The sequence below is a fragment of the Lagopus muta genome, chromosome Z (assembly GCF_023343835.1).
Source record: "Lagopus muta isolate bLagMut1 chromosome Z, bLagMut1 primary, whole genome shotgun sequence".
Classification (NCBI taxonomy): domain Eukaryota; kingdom Metazoa; phylum Chordata; class Aves; order Galliformes; family Phasianidae; genus Lagopus; species Lagopus muta.
Genome location: NC_064472.1, coordinates 34,913,977 through 34,929,442, shown reverse-complemented (window position 1 = coordinate 34,929,442; position 15,466 = coordinate 34,913,977). Strand labels below are relative to the sequence as shown.

Below are 15,466 nucleotides of genomic sequence, written 5' to 3'. Positions count from 1 at the left end.
TCTGAATGCTCCTGCTACTTTTACCTATAGTAGAACAGCAAACCAAGCACTGGAAGCAACCATCTCCAGCATCAAGCAACTACCAGTTGAGAAAGTGCATTTCTGCTATTCCATTGTCCTGACAGACTCTGTGACGACATGAACATCTTTATTTATCAACTAAAACTCCCAAATCTGAGAAAAAACAAGCTGGCTACCCATCTAATGCTTCACGTAATTCTTTTTTTTTTAAAAGGTCAATTCATTGCTGGTATATAATCCAATCAGGTCAGCATTTTCATTTAATAACCTACTCATAATGCAAGACAACTCAAATAATTGTACAGTCGTTAATTTCTGAGCTCAGTCCCAAACCATTTCAGGTCTTCCTTCCCTGCTAAGATATCTAGTTTCCTTTTTCTAATTCTTATTTATAGAACGATGCATCATAGTCTTACAGGCATTCTACTTTTGTGTGAGTATTCCCGTTGCAGTGCAATCATGTTTGATCATGTTTGCTTTTCTTTTTGGGCTGACAGAAATGAACCCTACTATGGTTATGTATGGTGTAGAAGTTTTAAAAGTACATTTAACTACGCTCTAAAACTACATACTACTACTACCACAGCTGTCACGCAAAGCAGATTTAACATACACACACACACACACACAAATAAAGAAGCTTTGAGTGTCCAGACTTCTGCTAAATAAAAAAAGTTAAAAACTGAGTTTTTTTTCATTTGTCAATCAAATCGCTGCAAAACAAACAAATAAATAAATAAAATTTAGTAGTTTTGAGTAAAGTCATAATTTCAGCACCATTCAGATACATACTGCCAACAATCTGTTCACCTTGTTTGTTAGCCAGTTCTTACAGGGTTACTAATTTCATTAATCAGCATACAAAAACTATTGCTGATCTTGCTTCAAAGCAGATTCTTACTTTTTTGATATTCCGCCTCTCAAAAGGATTTTAACAGTTCTAGTGCTACCATGTGGATCTATCCTCCTCTTCTTCCTTCAGTCACCTTATTCCTGATCCTAAAGCCTTAGGCAACTCACCTCTCCCTTTCAAGACAGCTCAACAGCTTACTCAGTCATACCAGAAAGCAGTACTGAAGTTCACTCCTCAACTTTAACATATCTTGCGCATTCCCAACATGAGACCTAAATCTGCTGCAAAAGAAGCTCAGTATTTTACATATGGAATCTATACAATGGCTCTTGCATTGTAAGGGCCTTAGGTCTATAAATCTCACATTGACATACACCTCGAGGTGCATGTGGAAGAATAGGGAACATGCAGTCAAAAAAAAATCACTTTGTTTCATCCAAAACTGCTCCTGCTGCATCAACGACCATGACGAAAAAGGGTTAAGGCAGCTACGCCCAATTCGCAAATCACATTCAGAATCCCTTTGCTCACAGCACAGCTTCATCCTCAGGACCTCCTAAGGACTACAACTGCTTTGTCACACACAAATGGTAAGCGTAAATGATACCCTCAATTCTGAATATTCTGGGCCACCCTTCATCCCATACAAAACTGCATTACAGTGAAACTCACCACGTACCGGATCACACTGAAAAAAACACTCTGAGATAAGAAAGCAATACAGGGGAAGTTGAAAATGGAAACATTTCAAGTATTTTCCATTCCTCTTTCCCAGTCCTTTGGGGAGGGAGGATGCAAAGCTGAAGCATACCATGCAGTTAAAGACTAGCACATGACTTCATTAACATCTAAACACATCGATAGTAAGAACATTTGAACACTTCCAACTTACGTAGAAATTATTCCATCGGGATTTCTGATAACTTTCAATGCATAAACAACCACAAGGAGGGCAGGAAAGGAGGAACGGTGTGCAGTGAAGTCAAGCACCTCTTTTTTCTGTAGTATTAAGATAGATAGCAACTTCTACTTTGTTGATTTGTTCCCAGAGCACTAATCTGAGTTCATCTGCAGCCATTCGTACCTCACTTGAAAGGATGCCAGCAAAAGAATTTGGAACTGCAATCGTTAATGCAATCTCTCAGCTCAGTCAACACTTCTCACACATATAACATCAATGTAAGAAAGTTCAGGCATCTCTCTATGTGTTAAAAGAAAGCAAACCATCTTGCTGCTACAGAATAGTACTGTTTCCGCTACAATGCACACTGCAGTGCACAAAGGATAAACAGACCAGAATGGAATCAAGTGAGTGACAGAGTAAATTTTATTCCTTCTTTCACAACTACTAGTGTCTTATATGGGCTTTGAAAGAACTAGGAAAGAAAGAAAAAAGAGTCCTGCACATGTGGCTACAAGGAAATGACAGGTCTTAAAATCAATAAGAAAAGATCCATTCAATTATCATTTATAACACAGCTCAGTTTAGCAGCAACTTCACTTTCAACCAAGATTCAAAATAGAGTTTTCTTCTTGCAGTTTGATCCATGTAGCAGAACATTTTACACCCAAGGGCTTTCTAACACACCAAGCAAAAGCAAAAGCAAAAGCAAAGCATGATTAAGTGCTCTGCTTCTTATTAACCTCCTTAGGAAAACAAAACAAAACAGCAACAACAACAACAAAAGTACTTGTCTATAAGCTAATAAGCCTTACAAGAAGACAAGAAAAATGAAATCCATTTTCAAACCATCATGACCCAAGAATTTGAAGTTCATCCTTACTGCTGCAATAGATGTTAGGAAGGTATCCACTAGCATCTACAAGGTAAAGCAAGAAAAAACACTTCAAAAATAATATAAAATAAAATTACTACAAGAGGCAGAGAAGTTTGTGGATAAAACTTAACAAATGAAATTGTACAGTTTTACACCACAGTACTGTTAAAAGTAGAAAGGCATCACAATAACCTATCAAAGGAAAAGCCACACAGAAAATGTCAAACCTCTTACTCATAGCATCCCTGTACGTCAGAACAGATAAGTATCTCTCACAAGCCCAAGGCCCCACAAATACTGATGTACCAGCAGTATTCTGATCCAGGGTTTTCCACATTTAATCAAAAGCTTGACAAGTGTGTCTGAGGCACATGACAGAAAGCCTCCCTGTCTTCTTCCTCCATCTTAAATATTCTTATACTTCAAGTTTATTGGGCACTGCTTATGAACGGGTAGGAGAGTACAACTGCCAAAGCAGAAGAGAGAGCACAGGCGCTGGGAAATGCCAGCAGGCCTCCATCTGCAATCAACACTCGGTCCATAAAATCATGACCTTTTGCAGCCTGACCTCCAGTAATACACCAACCACACTGAGGTGAAGCGCAAACAAGAATTACTCAACTCAGTCAGCAACTGAAGAGAGTTTCTGCCAAAGGGTCAGAAATGACATCACCCACTTTGATGCCAAACAGCAACACACTTCCAGGAAATCTGAAGTGCTGGAAAATAAAAATTTAAAGCCAAACCGTAACCAGGTCCTCAAACAAAACAATGGCAGCGCAGACTTGCACAGAAATAGGATTTCGGATGGCATCCTTTAAGGAATGTGCACAGCCATCTTTTCCAATCAGCTATGCCACTGTCACATCAGTTGTTTAAAAATATTCCCACTTGACTTTATGAACAGAGGAATCAAAACCACTGACCACTTTTTCCTACTTCTGCAACACAAATCTACATAGGAGAAAAAATACAGTAAAATGTTATTCATTCTGCTCTGCAACTCTGCAGAAGGTCTCTGAAACACTGGACAGAAGAATCCTCAGCCATGACCACTAGAAGAAATGCATATTATCCAGCAGATTTCTGCAGTGCTAGGACACAGAAATAAGTGCAATCAGTGCCAAGCGCTGACCCTGGCAGCAAGTTTTGCAGCTATGTCAAAGGCCAACAATTTGTCTCAGAATGCTCTGTTTGCGAAGCTTGGAATGACAGCCTATCTGGACATCCTGCATTCTCTCCAAAAAGCTCGTATGCATTATGAATCTTAAGGAGCGAGTGTCTGAAATACCACATACAGCGTATGCATACGCAAAGGAATCCTGTTACCATGAATACTCTCACCTTAGGAAACTGAGTAAATAATAGAAAGGAGCATCATTTCTTAGTTGCAATAAGGTTTGGTTACAGCAGGGGTTTTGCAAAGCTTTCCTTTTTGGATACTGTATTTTATTTATGTTGTTTTGGCTTTTTTTTTTTTTTTTTTTTTTCTTTTTAAAGACATATTTATCTAAACAACAGTAATGAAATACTAAGACAACACTGCTTATCAACTCTAGAGACTCCACCACCAGAGTACATAAAGATACCGCTCTGTTCAACAGGGCACGACAGAAGGCACAAACACACGCACCTTGGAAGCTGCTGACGATCACCTATCTACAGAATTAACTGAAGGCCTGGAAGGAGCACTTTAATCTTTGTTTTATTTCAAGTCATTGGATGGAGATGCCTGGAGTGTTCATGAAGGTATATCCACTACTGTCTACTGAGTTAGATGATACTTCATTCTTACACAGTATTAAGAGTAACTGCATTTAAATATTGGCTTCTGCTGTACAACCCAGCTAAGATACATTCAGGAATATAACTCTGCCTTTAAGCAGTATTTGTCTGTGATAATACCAAGTGATTTTATGTTAGTTTACATTTTAAACATAGCTTTGAATTCCACTGTATCATTTGGCTTATACACCAAATACAGGACATGTTGACATCATTTGGAAAAAAAAAAAGAGTTCTGTGGCATCAGATACATTAGTTTCCAAAAAAAAATGCTGCAACTAACTACTTACTGGTACACAAAGGACTCTAAAATTGTTTTGAGTGTCAGATGTATCCGTATTTGTCTTACAATTCCAATAACCACAAGCTGTGAAAAACAGAATTCCGAGAACTGAAGTCATAAATTTCGTATTGTCTGAATAGCATCATTTAAAAAAAAACAAAAAAAAAATTAAAAAACAAAAAACAAAAAACAACCAGAACTGGAAAATCATAGCTGTCATATCTCACCAGACCGTTTTTATGTCTTCCTCTATAAAATACTGAACAATCTTCTTTATAAAAGCAACAGAACAGTGGACTTCAATAACCTAAATATGAGAAACACAGTCACTGGGAGAGCCACACTGACAATTTGTCCCCATCAAAGTTCAGTACATATAAGAAACATTAGCTTTTTCACCATCTCAAGCAGTAAGTGGGAATGAAGATGAGCCAAAGCTCCCTTTTCTGTTAATACAGACGTTGGCACAGAATTCACAGTCAATATGGCCTACATCCAAACTCTCTAGGGCTCACAGCTGCAATACGAAAGGAACCTGCATCCTAACCATGTCATTCCTAGTTCTTCACACGAAAGGCAAACCTTAAAACAGTTGGAAGAAACCACTCAGTAAGGACAACCACGCAATCCACACTTTTTCTTTACTTTTTTTTTTTTTTAACAGGGAAAAAATAAAAACAACAAATCACAACAGCAAACCACCATCACATTCTTTTTTCCCATTAAAAAATGGCAAGTCTGTGGTATAAAAAGGGAAATAAACAAGGGGGAAAATCTTGAATCAATTCAACAGACGCTTTGTCATCAAGAGGATTCCAGCAGCACTGATGAAACCCGGTCCAAAAAACTCTGTCACTGGAGGTTAAGGGGAGAAGGCCAGTAGCACAGTTTACCAATCCATCATGTGCTGAAATACACTGCAAGTCTCCTGCTTTGGGACAATTCTGTTTTTCAAGCGTAGTCACCATTAACTGACTCATACAGATAATTTAAACAATAGCCTTGTAGAGTAAACTCATCTGTAAATACAAAACTCCGAAACTGCTGTAGCTTAGGCAGTAACCGTGTAGCATCAGCATCTCAACTCTCCCACATCAATACGCTTCAACCGCATCCTCACGAGACCCCTGCGAGGCAAGCCACCAACCCAGCCGCACGGGGACTACAGTCTCTCAGCGGGACTACACGATCACAGACACTGATTAGATGTAACAGAAGTGGTCAAGAAACACGGGCCCCGTGCCACAGAGCTTGCAGAATGGATAGTTTCACAGTTTCCTCACACACTTCAGCCCCCCAAAGCAACACAACGCAGGACTCCCACAGCCCCTCGGCTTCAGCACGGCCCTGCACAGCTCGGCTGGGCGGACCCCACCCGCCAACCACGACGCCCACGAGCCCCCACAGCGGCCGCGCTATGCCGAGCGGGGCTTCGAGCCACAGACGCGCGCCGCCCGCAGCCTGGCGCTTCCCACAGCCTCGTGCCCGCAACGGGGTCGCGGGGAGGCTACCGACCTGCTCCGCCTCCCCCGCGGGCCCTGGCGGTTCGCTGCCGGCGGAGCCCTGCGTCGCTCCCATGGTAACATCGCCGCCCGGGCGCTAACGGCCGGAGAGCCGCGCTTCTTCCCCGCCGCCCGGGAAGGGCCGGAGGCAGCCCGGCCCGAGGGAGGGGCGGCGGTGGGGGCGGTGGCCGGAGCCCCGCAGGGACAAAGGCGGCAGTGAGGAGCCCCCACAGAGCGACTTTGTCCCGCCGGCACACGGCCACCCGCAGCCCTGTGCAGCCAATCCGGCTGCGGAGGCCCCGGAGAGGCGAGGAGATTTCTCCCCGGGATGAAAAGAATTGTTATTCTCCGTTTACAAAAATATTTCTTGTCTTCCTGCCCTTGGCAGTGGCTAGTAGCTGACGCCTGTCACGGGATAAACCAGGGAGATGCCCTGGGTGGGATCTCTGAGAGCAGTCAGGAGCTGTGGGACGGCACCTGCAGCATCGCCGACAGAAAGGCGCCCAACTCCTCTGCCTTCTTGGTCTGTGCGGTGTCGGAAGGAACGGCCACACACATCTGACAATCTCCCAAGCCCTCAGCCTCCATCAGGTGCCTTCCCGACACCCAGCAGGATTTTCAGCTCTGTCTCCAATTCAACAGTGCTGCAGTAAATTCAGAGGCTGAGATGATTTTGAGGCCATCATTACACAGCAGTGGTGTAGAGGTGACCGTATTGGCATTGCCCCGTCACAAAAAGCACAAAAAAGCAGACTGGCAGAAGTTCAACCATACGGTTGCGTTAAATGCAGTTTCTTTCTGTGGTGCCACTGTCCTCCTAGGGTTGCTTTATTTGGGGTGGATTAGTCAATACTGGAATCTTCTTTTGGAAGGAAGAAATACAGAACAAGGAGGAACTGACAGGGAAAAACTTTCTTAAGCAATAGCATTTAAAAAAGAAGGCAAACAGTATGTTACTTTGTATGGCCTGCTCTTAAACTTGGACAGAAAAATTCAGAAAAATGCCAAACCATTAACTTTCATCTCATTTCTCCCCACAGTTTTATAAGGCAGTGATAACATTCAACTTTTGTTGCAATGCTAGCAGCCTAGTGTACAGTAAAACGTCAAGACCACTAGGAAAGTTAAAGCACAGAAGCCAGTGTCTTCTTATAAATGACATTCCGTAGACTGAGATGCTATAATAGCATCTGGCCTCAACAGCTAAATGAGGGACAGGAGGGCAAGGCAAACCATCTGCCATGTTAGGCAGTGCTGAGCACTTCTGTGCTTCTCTGAAATTGAAGACATCCTTCCAAGGAGCCAGCGCAGTGTGGGAATATCAGCACATGATACCATCCCATTGCTTCAGCAGAGAAAGACTGCCCAATGCTCACATCCCAGAGAAGACAGGACATGAGGAAAACAACATGGTCCACTTTTTGCTTTGCTAAGATACAGTAGGATTTTGCTGCATGTGAGAAGATAGTTTTAAAAGCAAGAATAATTTTTGTTTTTCAGTCCCAGAGCACTGTTTTTTTTTTCTTATTATTCTTAAGAGAGCAGTTGCCAGACACCAAGTGAAATAGGGAAAGGATAAGTCAACAGATCCCCACTAGTGCATTCTCTTAAGATGCAGATATTAAGTTAGTGGCTGCAAAACGTAGAGAACCAGCCGCCTGCAACACCTCCCTCCCAAAGGCCCTGGCAGAGGAAGAAGTGCCAGCATTCCTAGCCTCCCCTTTTGATGCAGCTTTCTGCGGAGTGTAGGTAGCACCTGTCGGAGCAATCTAAGCTTATCCTATGCAAGACAAAGGAGGATCACTTCTCATTTCAGTCAAGAGCTGTGATTTAGCCTACAGCCTTGTTTAAGCAAGTTTTGTGACGTTATCAGAGCCACATGGTGTTATCGCTAACTTTGAGGTTATCAGACTGTGCTTCCTTGAGCTTTAAGGCTGCAGCCAAGGTTAGCATACTTAGCTAGCCTGAGGTAAATGCAGCACAGATGCAGGAATTGACCATGGTAATTCAAGCAAAATAGACTTGTTTTTAATTCTTTAACACAAGTCATCACTTAGGAAGTGCCTATCAGTTTATTTCCATTCACTTTCCTATAATAACACATGAAAAACAATTCATTTGGGCTTTTATTTCCTGTGTTTCCTCATGAAAGCACAGTGGGCACATAATTTTTTCTGCTTTTTTATTTATTTTTTCAAGCCAAACAGCTAGTCCATCACAACAGGCAGTCCATCACAACTGTCACCTGAAAACCTGAGCCATGACTCCTGATGCTCAGACTCACACTTGAGCTTGGCAAAGTTTCCAGGTGCTCATAACAATGTGACAGATTGATGTGACAGTCAGTGCAATCACAATTTACGAGTTACTCATCCTGCAGTTGGCCTGCAGAGAACAGACTTTAAGGCCTTTTGGATACTTTCTTCCCTTTGACCAAGCTACCATCCCAATGCAGATACATTGTTTGGACATAAGAGGGGAGGATGATGCCAATGAAAACAGAAGCGGAGGAATAAAATATAGTAGTCAGACCATGACAAGAGCTGCAAGAGCATCTCTAGCACTGCAAGTTACATAAATCTTACAGGAAAAGGAGAGCAGGTAACTAAGGTACCCAATTCACCTTACAGCTATTGCATTAGAGGTCAGCATCCCTATTCTCTTGCCTTGCAAGGTATAGAGATGAAAAGGGGTGGGGGAGGGAAGGGGGAATAAAAGAACCTCCTGAAATACAGCTCACACAAGCACATCTTTAAATGAATAATCAGATACATCTTAGATTAGATAAAGAAGGCAACAAGACCCTGCCCAGTGAATTATGAAATGACTAACACAGAAGGCCCACAGTCTAGCCAAAACTTGTCTGTGACAGCAGCAAAGCAGAAGAGGGGCCAGAGCCTCAGCAGGATGGTCTGTTCTGCCTGTGCAGGTCTCCACACACCCAAGAGTGAGTGTCTGAAGGAAGGGCTGCCTTCAGTTTTCACTCCCTCCCTTTGAAAAGGAAGATGCAGGTACAATTGAAGCCAGTCTTTCAAAGGATATTGTTTCATGGAGACAGAAGTCTGGTTACCAGTGTAATGTCAAAACCATACGAATTGGGCTAAAAACGTGCAGCTCTGTCCTCGTGTTTAGGGGCAGTTGTTCTGCATGTGCAATAACTGTACAAAACAGTATTACATTCAGGAATTTCATGAAACGTTATGTAGATGTTTAGAGATTTTATGATGAACTTTCATGGAATATCTTATCATTATTAACTGTGTAAGATGCATGCAAGCAAGCAAATAATTTCCAGTGATAACATTTCCTATTGAGTCTTTCAGCTTATCTAATCAAGCAGACACCGTTTGCGGCAGTCCATGTAGATTAGTTAATTTAAAGAGAGAGCTTGTTGCAGCTTGAGTCATGTAAAACCTCAGATGTATTCCATAAATTATCTAATGCTACTGTGAATGCAGTCGTTGTGCTATTTCCAGCACCAGCAGAGGCACTATCCATTTAACACTGCACTATGGGATGCAAATTTAAACATACAGTTGCCTCTCATGGTTACTCCTGCCAACCAAGGAAGGCTGTTCAGCAATTTGCCTGCAGCACAGTGTTGTGATGCAGGTGCTCTCTGCTTCTTCCTGTCCCATCCACACCTCCAATTGAGCCTCTTAACTAGTTCCTCTGACAATCACACCTATTCAGTTATTTTTTAAATACTGGAATTTAACACTTACAGTGCTAGGCAGCACTAGTAACTTCACAGAACCGGGAAATGATTTCAGTAAGAGACCAGGAATGTAGGTTGCTAGTCCAGCTGTTGAACTCACTGAGTACACACATCAGTTTTGCTTTTGTTTCTAAGCAAGTGTTCATGATCTTCTGATGAAAAGCACTGTAGAAGTTTCTAAAAATACCACATTGCCAAACAGCCCTTCCCCTTTCCCTTCCAATCTCTTTAGACTGCTTTTTGTCATCAGCCTGCAAAATTACACAAATCAGTCAGCCCAGTCCTACTTAAATGATTCATAAATCCAATTATGTCCGCTTCTTTATATAGCGAGCTAGGCCCTAACAGACTCAACCTTCAGGATTAGAGGATGTGTAGGTAGCTGACCTCTGACTCTCTAACTGCTCAGGGCATATACATGGTTCAAACACACAGTTCTACACTGCAGTGAAGGCACATGAACGATACAGTAGTCTTCATCTGTCTTGGAGGGACTGGAGAAGCCACAGATGCTGTCTTCACAGCTGTTACTGCATGCAGATGTGAATCCAACAGAGGACCACCAAGATGGTGGGGACTGGAGCACCAACCCTGCAACGGGGGGGTTGTTCAGCCTGGAGAAAGGATAGCTGCAAGGGAACCTAACAGCAGCCCATCAACATTGGCAAGAGGAATCAAGGAGATGCAGGACCGCATCTTCATGCAGTGCACAGCGGGAGAACGGGAGAGTGTAGACAAAAGCTCAAATGAGAGGCTCAGAAGGGATGTAAGGAGAATTATTCTTTTTTTCCCCATGGAAATAGCCAAGTCACAGATCCAGAGAAGCTCTAGTGTCTCTGACCTTGGAGCTTTCTGAACCCCAGCTGGGTAAATGCCCAAGCAATCCAGTGACCTTAGGCTGGTAAAGAGGTTGGGCTAGAAGCCTCCTCAGGTTCCTTTCCACATGAATGATTCCATCATTCTTGAGTTACCGCATGACTCAAGTGCTAGTGCCAGCTTAAAGCAGGGCACCACATTCATCATCTTGCCCCTTGTTTCTGCTTCCAAAGTACAGCTTGTGATACACTGCAAAAAGATTTTGATATGCAGCTTGTAGGGTCTGTAATATTGCCCTGTAAGGATGCACAAATATACATGCTTTCCATATCTCAAAGCAGTAATTCCCAATTTGTTAATTTAGAAAGCAAAGGCTTCCCTGTAAGAAACGCAGCCCAGCATAAACATATCCCATATTTCACATGTATTTTTTCCTGAGGTAATAACCAGTACAAACCTCCTTATGGCTCACCTGGCCACATCCTTTGACCTTTACGATGGATTTTTATTTTTTTATTATTATTATTATTTTTTCACAACCTAGGCATACAGACTTAGATATTTCACAAATGATGTTGTTAGATTTGGAGTGCAAAGCTGCACAATTGTAAGCTACTAAATTTTGTATTCACAAAAGTAGGGAAAAGTATATTGTGACAGATGCTATATGATGGACAACTTAGGAAGAGCACTACAGAAATATATAGCATATTTTTCTCAATAGTTCTGAATCTTTTTGGTCATCAAGTCCACCAGATCTCACACAAAGATTTTAAAGCTTTATTCTGCTGAAAAACATCAAGACACTGCTTGTTTCATGTCATATCTTTGCAAAGAAAGTGTGAATTAGTATATAGATTAGCATAAAGTAGCACCTCTACGCTCTTTCCCTTTATTTTTTGATAAATAAAATAAAAAATAAAACAGCAGCACAGGAACAAGCTGAAGTGTTTGATAACCAGCAGTAAGAAAAAATGATAGTGGAGAGAATTAATGAATATAGCATCTATCCTAAACATGTTTATTCTAAGCACATCTGCAATGTTTTAAACTGCATAGCAGTGTCTTGAAAAGTACATTGATAACCAAATGTAATAGTGGAACATAATTTAGAACGTGAGACAGAGATCTTGGGTAGAGTCCTTGCTAAATCCTTTCTCTCATGATAAAAATCAATTCACCAGCAGAGTAAGTAAAATTGAAACAACTTCCTCTAGCACACACAATTTCTGGTCGATTAATTTTAGAAGCTATAAAAACTTATTAGAAAAAAATATTTTAAACAAATCCCAACAAGCTTGCACTATTTTTCTCCTCAAATATCATACAAAAATACTTATCAACACTCAAAAGGACTTCTTCTTTACACTGAATGTGTCCATTTTATGCAGGAGTGACATGGGCACAATGTGGTTGAACATTCATTTTGCTTAAGCATCTCAGTCATTCCTCTTTCCTTTATGTTTCTTGACTGCTCCTTGCAAAGCAGTGAAACAATATTCTGCTTTTAGCAATTTATTTGCCCTCCGTCACAACAAGACAAGCCCTTACAACATCAAGAACTAACATGGTAATAAATTCTTACAGCAAAAATTAATTAAGATAGCACAGTAAAGAAAACAAAGATCCCCTTCTCATGGAGATCATTACACATATTTAGAAAACACAAAAGAATATGGAGAATGCACAAAATGTAATACATGCAGAACATTCTTTTGCTTTTTTCCTAATACAGAGGTTAATTTAAAAAACAAAGCTCCAGATAGCAGATCTTCAGCCAAATTAGTCCTTCAGAGAACTAAAGCTCTGCGTCAAAGTTCTAACTCTTCCTACCTTATTTATACTGGCAAACTTCCTGCTCAAGAGTTGTTAAGAAGCAAAGCTGTTCTGCAGCCTTATTCAGTAATAGAAGGGCCTCAGTTTAGGGTATTCTACCTACTTCTGGGTGTTCCTCTTCAGGAAAGATTGAAATTGGCTGCTGAGAGTGCATGGGAGAATAGAGAGCAGAGCCATCAGAGAGAAAGCAGGTGGACTCAGCCACCTTAATCATTCACTTTCCAGTCCCACAGTTCTTGGTAGGTCTCAAGCTGGGTGGCTGGACATAACTTCTGAAGCATCTTTTTTTGATATAGAAGTGACCCTGGAATTCTCCAATGAGTTGGGCTTGCTAGTATCCAAATTTCCTGATGTAAGGTTTGCATACCATACAACATCAGAGTTTTTCAACTCGGGGAAACATTGCTAGAGAGTCTCCTAGAGAGCCCAGCTGGGACATTCCTGCCTATCTACACTTCACTGACATTCTCACATCATATTTTCTGCCACACAGCTTCATATGAAAACGGGGCTTGCTTGTTTGTTAGCTTACATAATGGCATCTTATTTTTTTCTTGGTCTTTCTATGATGTCTTTAGAGTCCTATTAGCTTTGGTTAAATACCAGGGCTGCTCTGAAAAAACTGCCTCCTATTTGATTACGTTGGATCACAACGTCAGAGGTGGATGTTGGTGCTGTGGAAGTGAAGGATGGTCTTTCCCACTAGCATTCCATTACCTGTTGTTGAGTGTGACAGATGGCAGCAGAGGGGTGCTCTGACAGAACAACATCTGGCACAGAAGTGCAGATGAGGCAAAAGTCTGTCCCCGAATTCCTCCATGCAGAAAAAAAATGGCACCCAATACATTTATCAACACTTGCTGAACGTCTATGGAGACCAAACACTGGATGCGAGTGCAGTGAAGCAGTGGACAAGATAAACAACATTATGGCCATGCAGATTTTCATAAGCATGGCACGCAGACCCTTGCTTATTGCTGGCAAAAATGCACGGCTAATAGTGGTGACTATGTTGAAAAATAGTGTTTTGTATTTACTCTACCAAATAGTGTTATTGTGTTCTTTTTGTAGTTTCCATGGCAATATATAGAAGGCATTACTTTCAGAGCAACCTAAGTATGTCACTGGTGATGCCCACATCTCCAAATAAATTACTAAACCACCTGTAGCTATCCAGCTCTCAACAATGAAAGGTAAGTCAATTTTTTGGTTTTGCAATACCAGTATAAAGATCATTTGCTCTCTTAAAATTGCCATCTGCTAATGACTTAGAAGAAAACTAAGCACACTTTTCATATTCTCTCTGAAAGCACTTGAGAAAAGGTTTCAACTGCAAGGTTAAGACGCCAAAAGGGTTATATTTACCTTAATGATGTACTATACAAAAATATGCAGCAAAACAACTCTGTGTGTGGCTATTTTGTTTCTCAGGACTCAGTACTGAGTCACTAAGCAATTCCAATTAAGACTACCCTTTGTGCTTAAAGTAATTTACTTATTCCCAAACACATGCTGAATATTTATATTTGCTGAAGACACCACCATAGAGTAAATCCATTCTTTTCCAGTGTTTAGCAAAGAGACGAACTAGTCCAGGCCTGTGCACGATTATTTGCATAATTTTAGCACAGTTCACTGCACTCTCCTCTTCAGTCCTCTAATACTTCAAGCTCTCAGTAAACCTGCACATGTTCATTCTAAGTCAGTAGAGAAATCCAGAAGAACTAGTTCTGTTTCAGTGTATTACTCTGTTGAATACAGCTTCATAAAACCTTTTAAAAACATAGCTAGAAGAATGAACAGTATGAACAGCACACAACAAAAAAATCATCGTTTCAAACTAACGAGTGGTTCTAGCTGACATAACTTGACCAGTACCTTGTGAGGAATGTTGATTTTTGAGAGTTTTGGTCTGTTTGCAGTGAAATACTTTGGGCGTGACGTACAGCTGTGCTCCCAGTCCCACTCACAAGGAGATGGCAGTGCAGTAGTTTGTTCCCTGAAAAACAAAGCCTCATTTTAGTTATGTTCAACCACAAGAGAGTGATTGAAAGCCTGGGATGCATAGGTCCTTGAGATAAAGAAGATATAAAATGTATTTTCCTGGTTAGTTTGGCATGCTTTAGCTTCCCTGGCAGTCAGGTTGAAAAAGTCCTCAAAGGAGAAACCCACTTGCAGCACCACTAGAAACTTCAAGTCAAGCATTGATCCTCATCAAGCAACCACACAGGCCTGCACATAAGGGCATAAGGCATTTTTGCAAGCAAAACAAGGTATAGACAAGAAGCACATTCATTTTCCATTTGTTGCTCTTGTACTCCCTACAAGGCGTTTTGGCTTTTAGTTTTGACTTAGTCTGTAAAGAGTTAAACTAGTAACAACATTCTGTCTTGAGCATAATCTCAGTAAGAACAAATACATGCATTTCAGTTACTTCAGCTGCTAATTTAACAGATCCACCTGCCAGCTGCAATTGCACTGCCTACTCCTTCCCTGTTTAGGACTGCTCAGCAGGCCTCCATTAGCCTTCCTTTGCACAAGCAGTATTTTCACTGCCTTTAAGTATCGCTCTTAGAGTGCTCCTCCTCTCCCCACCCCTTGTCATAGCCCTTCATTATGCTATGTAGGAGAAGAGAAAAATGAATGGTTTACTACAGTGAAGGGCAAACTCATAAAAGAAATACAAAGTCCTTGGTTAGAATGTTTTTCCCCTCAATGCCTCTTGATTGTCTTAATTCCTCTCAAAGGGCAGCTTTGCAAAGTATCCCACTTTCAAAGATACAGCCAGACTTCCCTAGAGAAGTAGTGCAAGCATGGCAGTTGATTGTTTTTCTTTCTTTAAATAATTTCTATGTTTTTTTTAGGTTAATAATC

The 15,466-nt window shown here is 41.3% G+C and overlaps 1 protein-coding gene across 5 annotated transcripts in view; it reads right to left on the bottom strand.

Annotated features, from left to right (window-relative positions):
• The window catches only part of TJP2 (tight junction protein 2), a 65,346-nt gene that overhangs the window by 39,217 nt on the left and 10,663 nt on the right, over positions 1-15,466 (bottom strand). For 4 of the 5 annotated variants that reach the window (XM_048931284.1, XM_048931281.1, XM_048931282.1 and 1 more), the window contains one exon: positions 14,471-14,591. Coding sequence is in view for 1 of the 5 variants with exons in the window: in XM_048931280.1 (XP_048787237.1) it covers positions 6,236-6,298 (63 nt within the window). In the remaining 4 variants the exon portion in view is untranslated. Of the gene's footprint in view, positions 1-6,235; positions 6,352-14,470; positions 14,592-15,466 lie in introns of those variants that run through there. The other variant, XM_048931280.1, reaches the window with a different exon arrangement.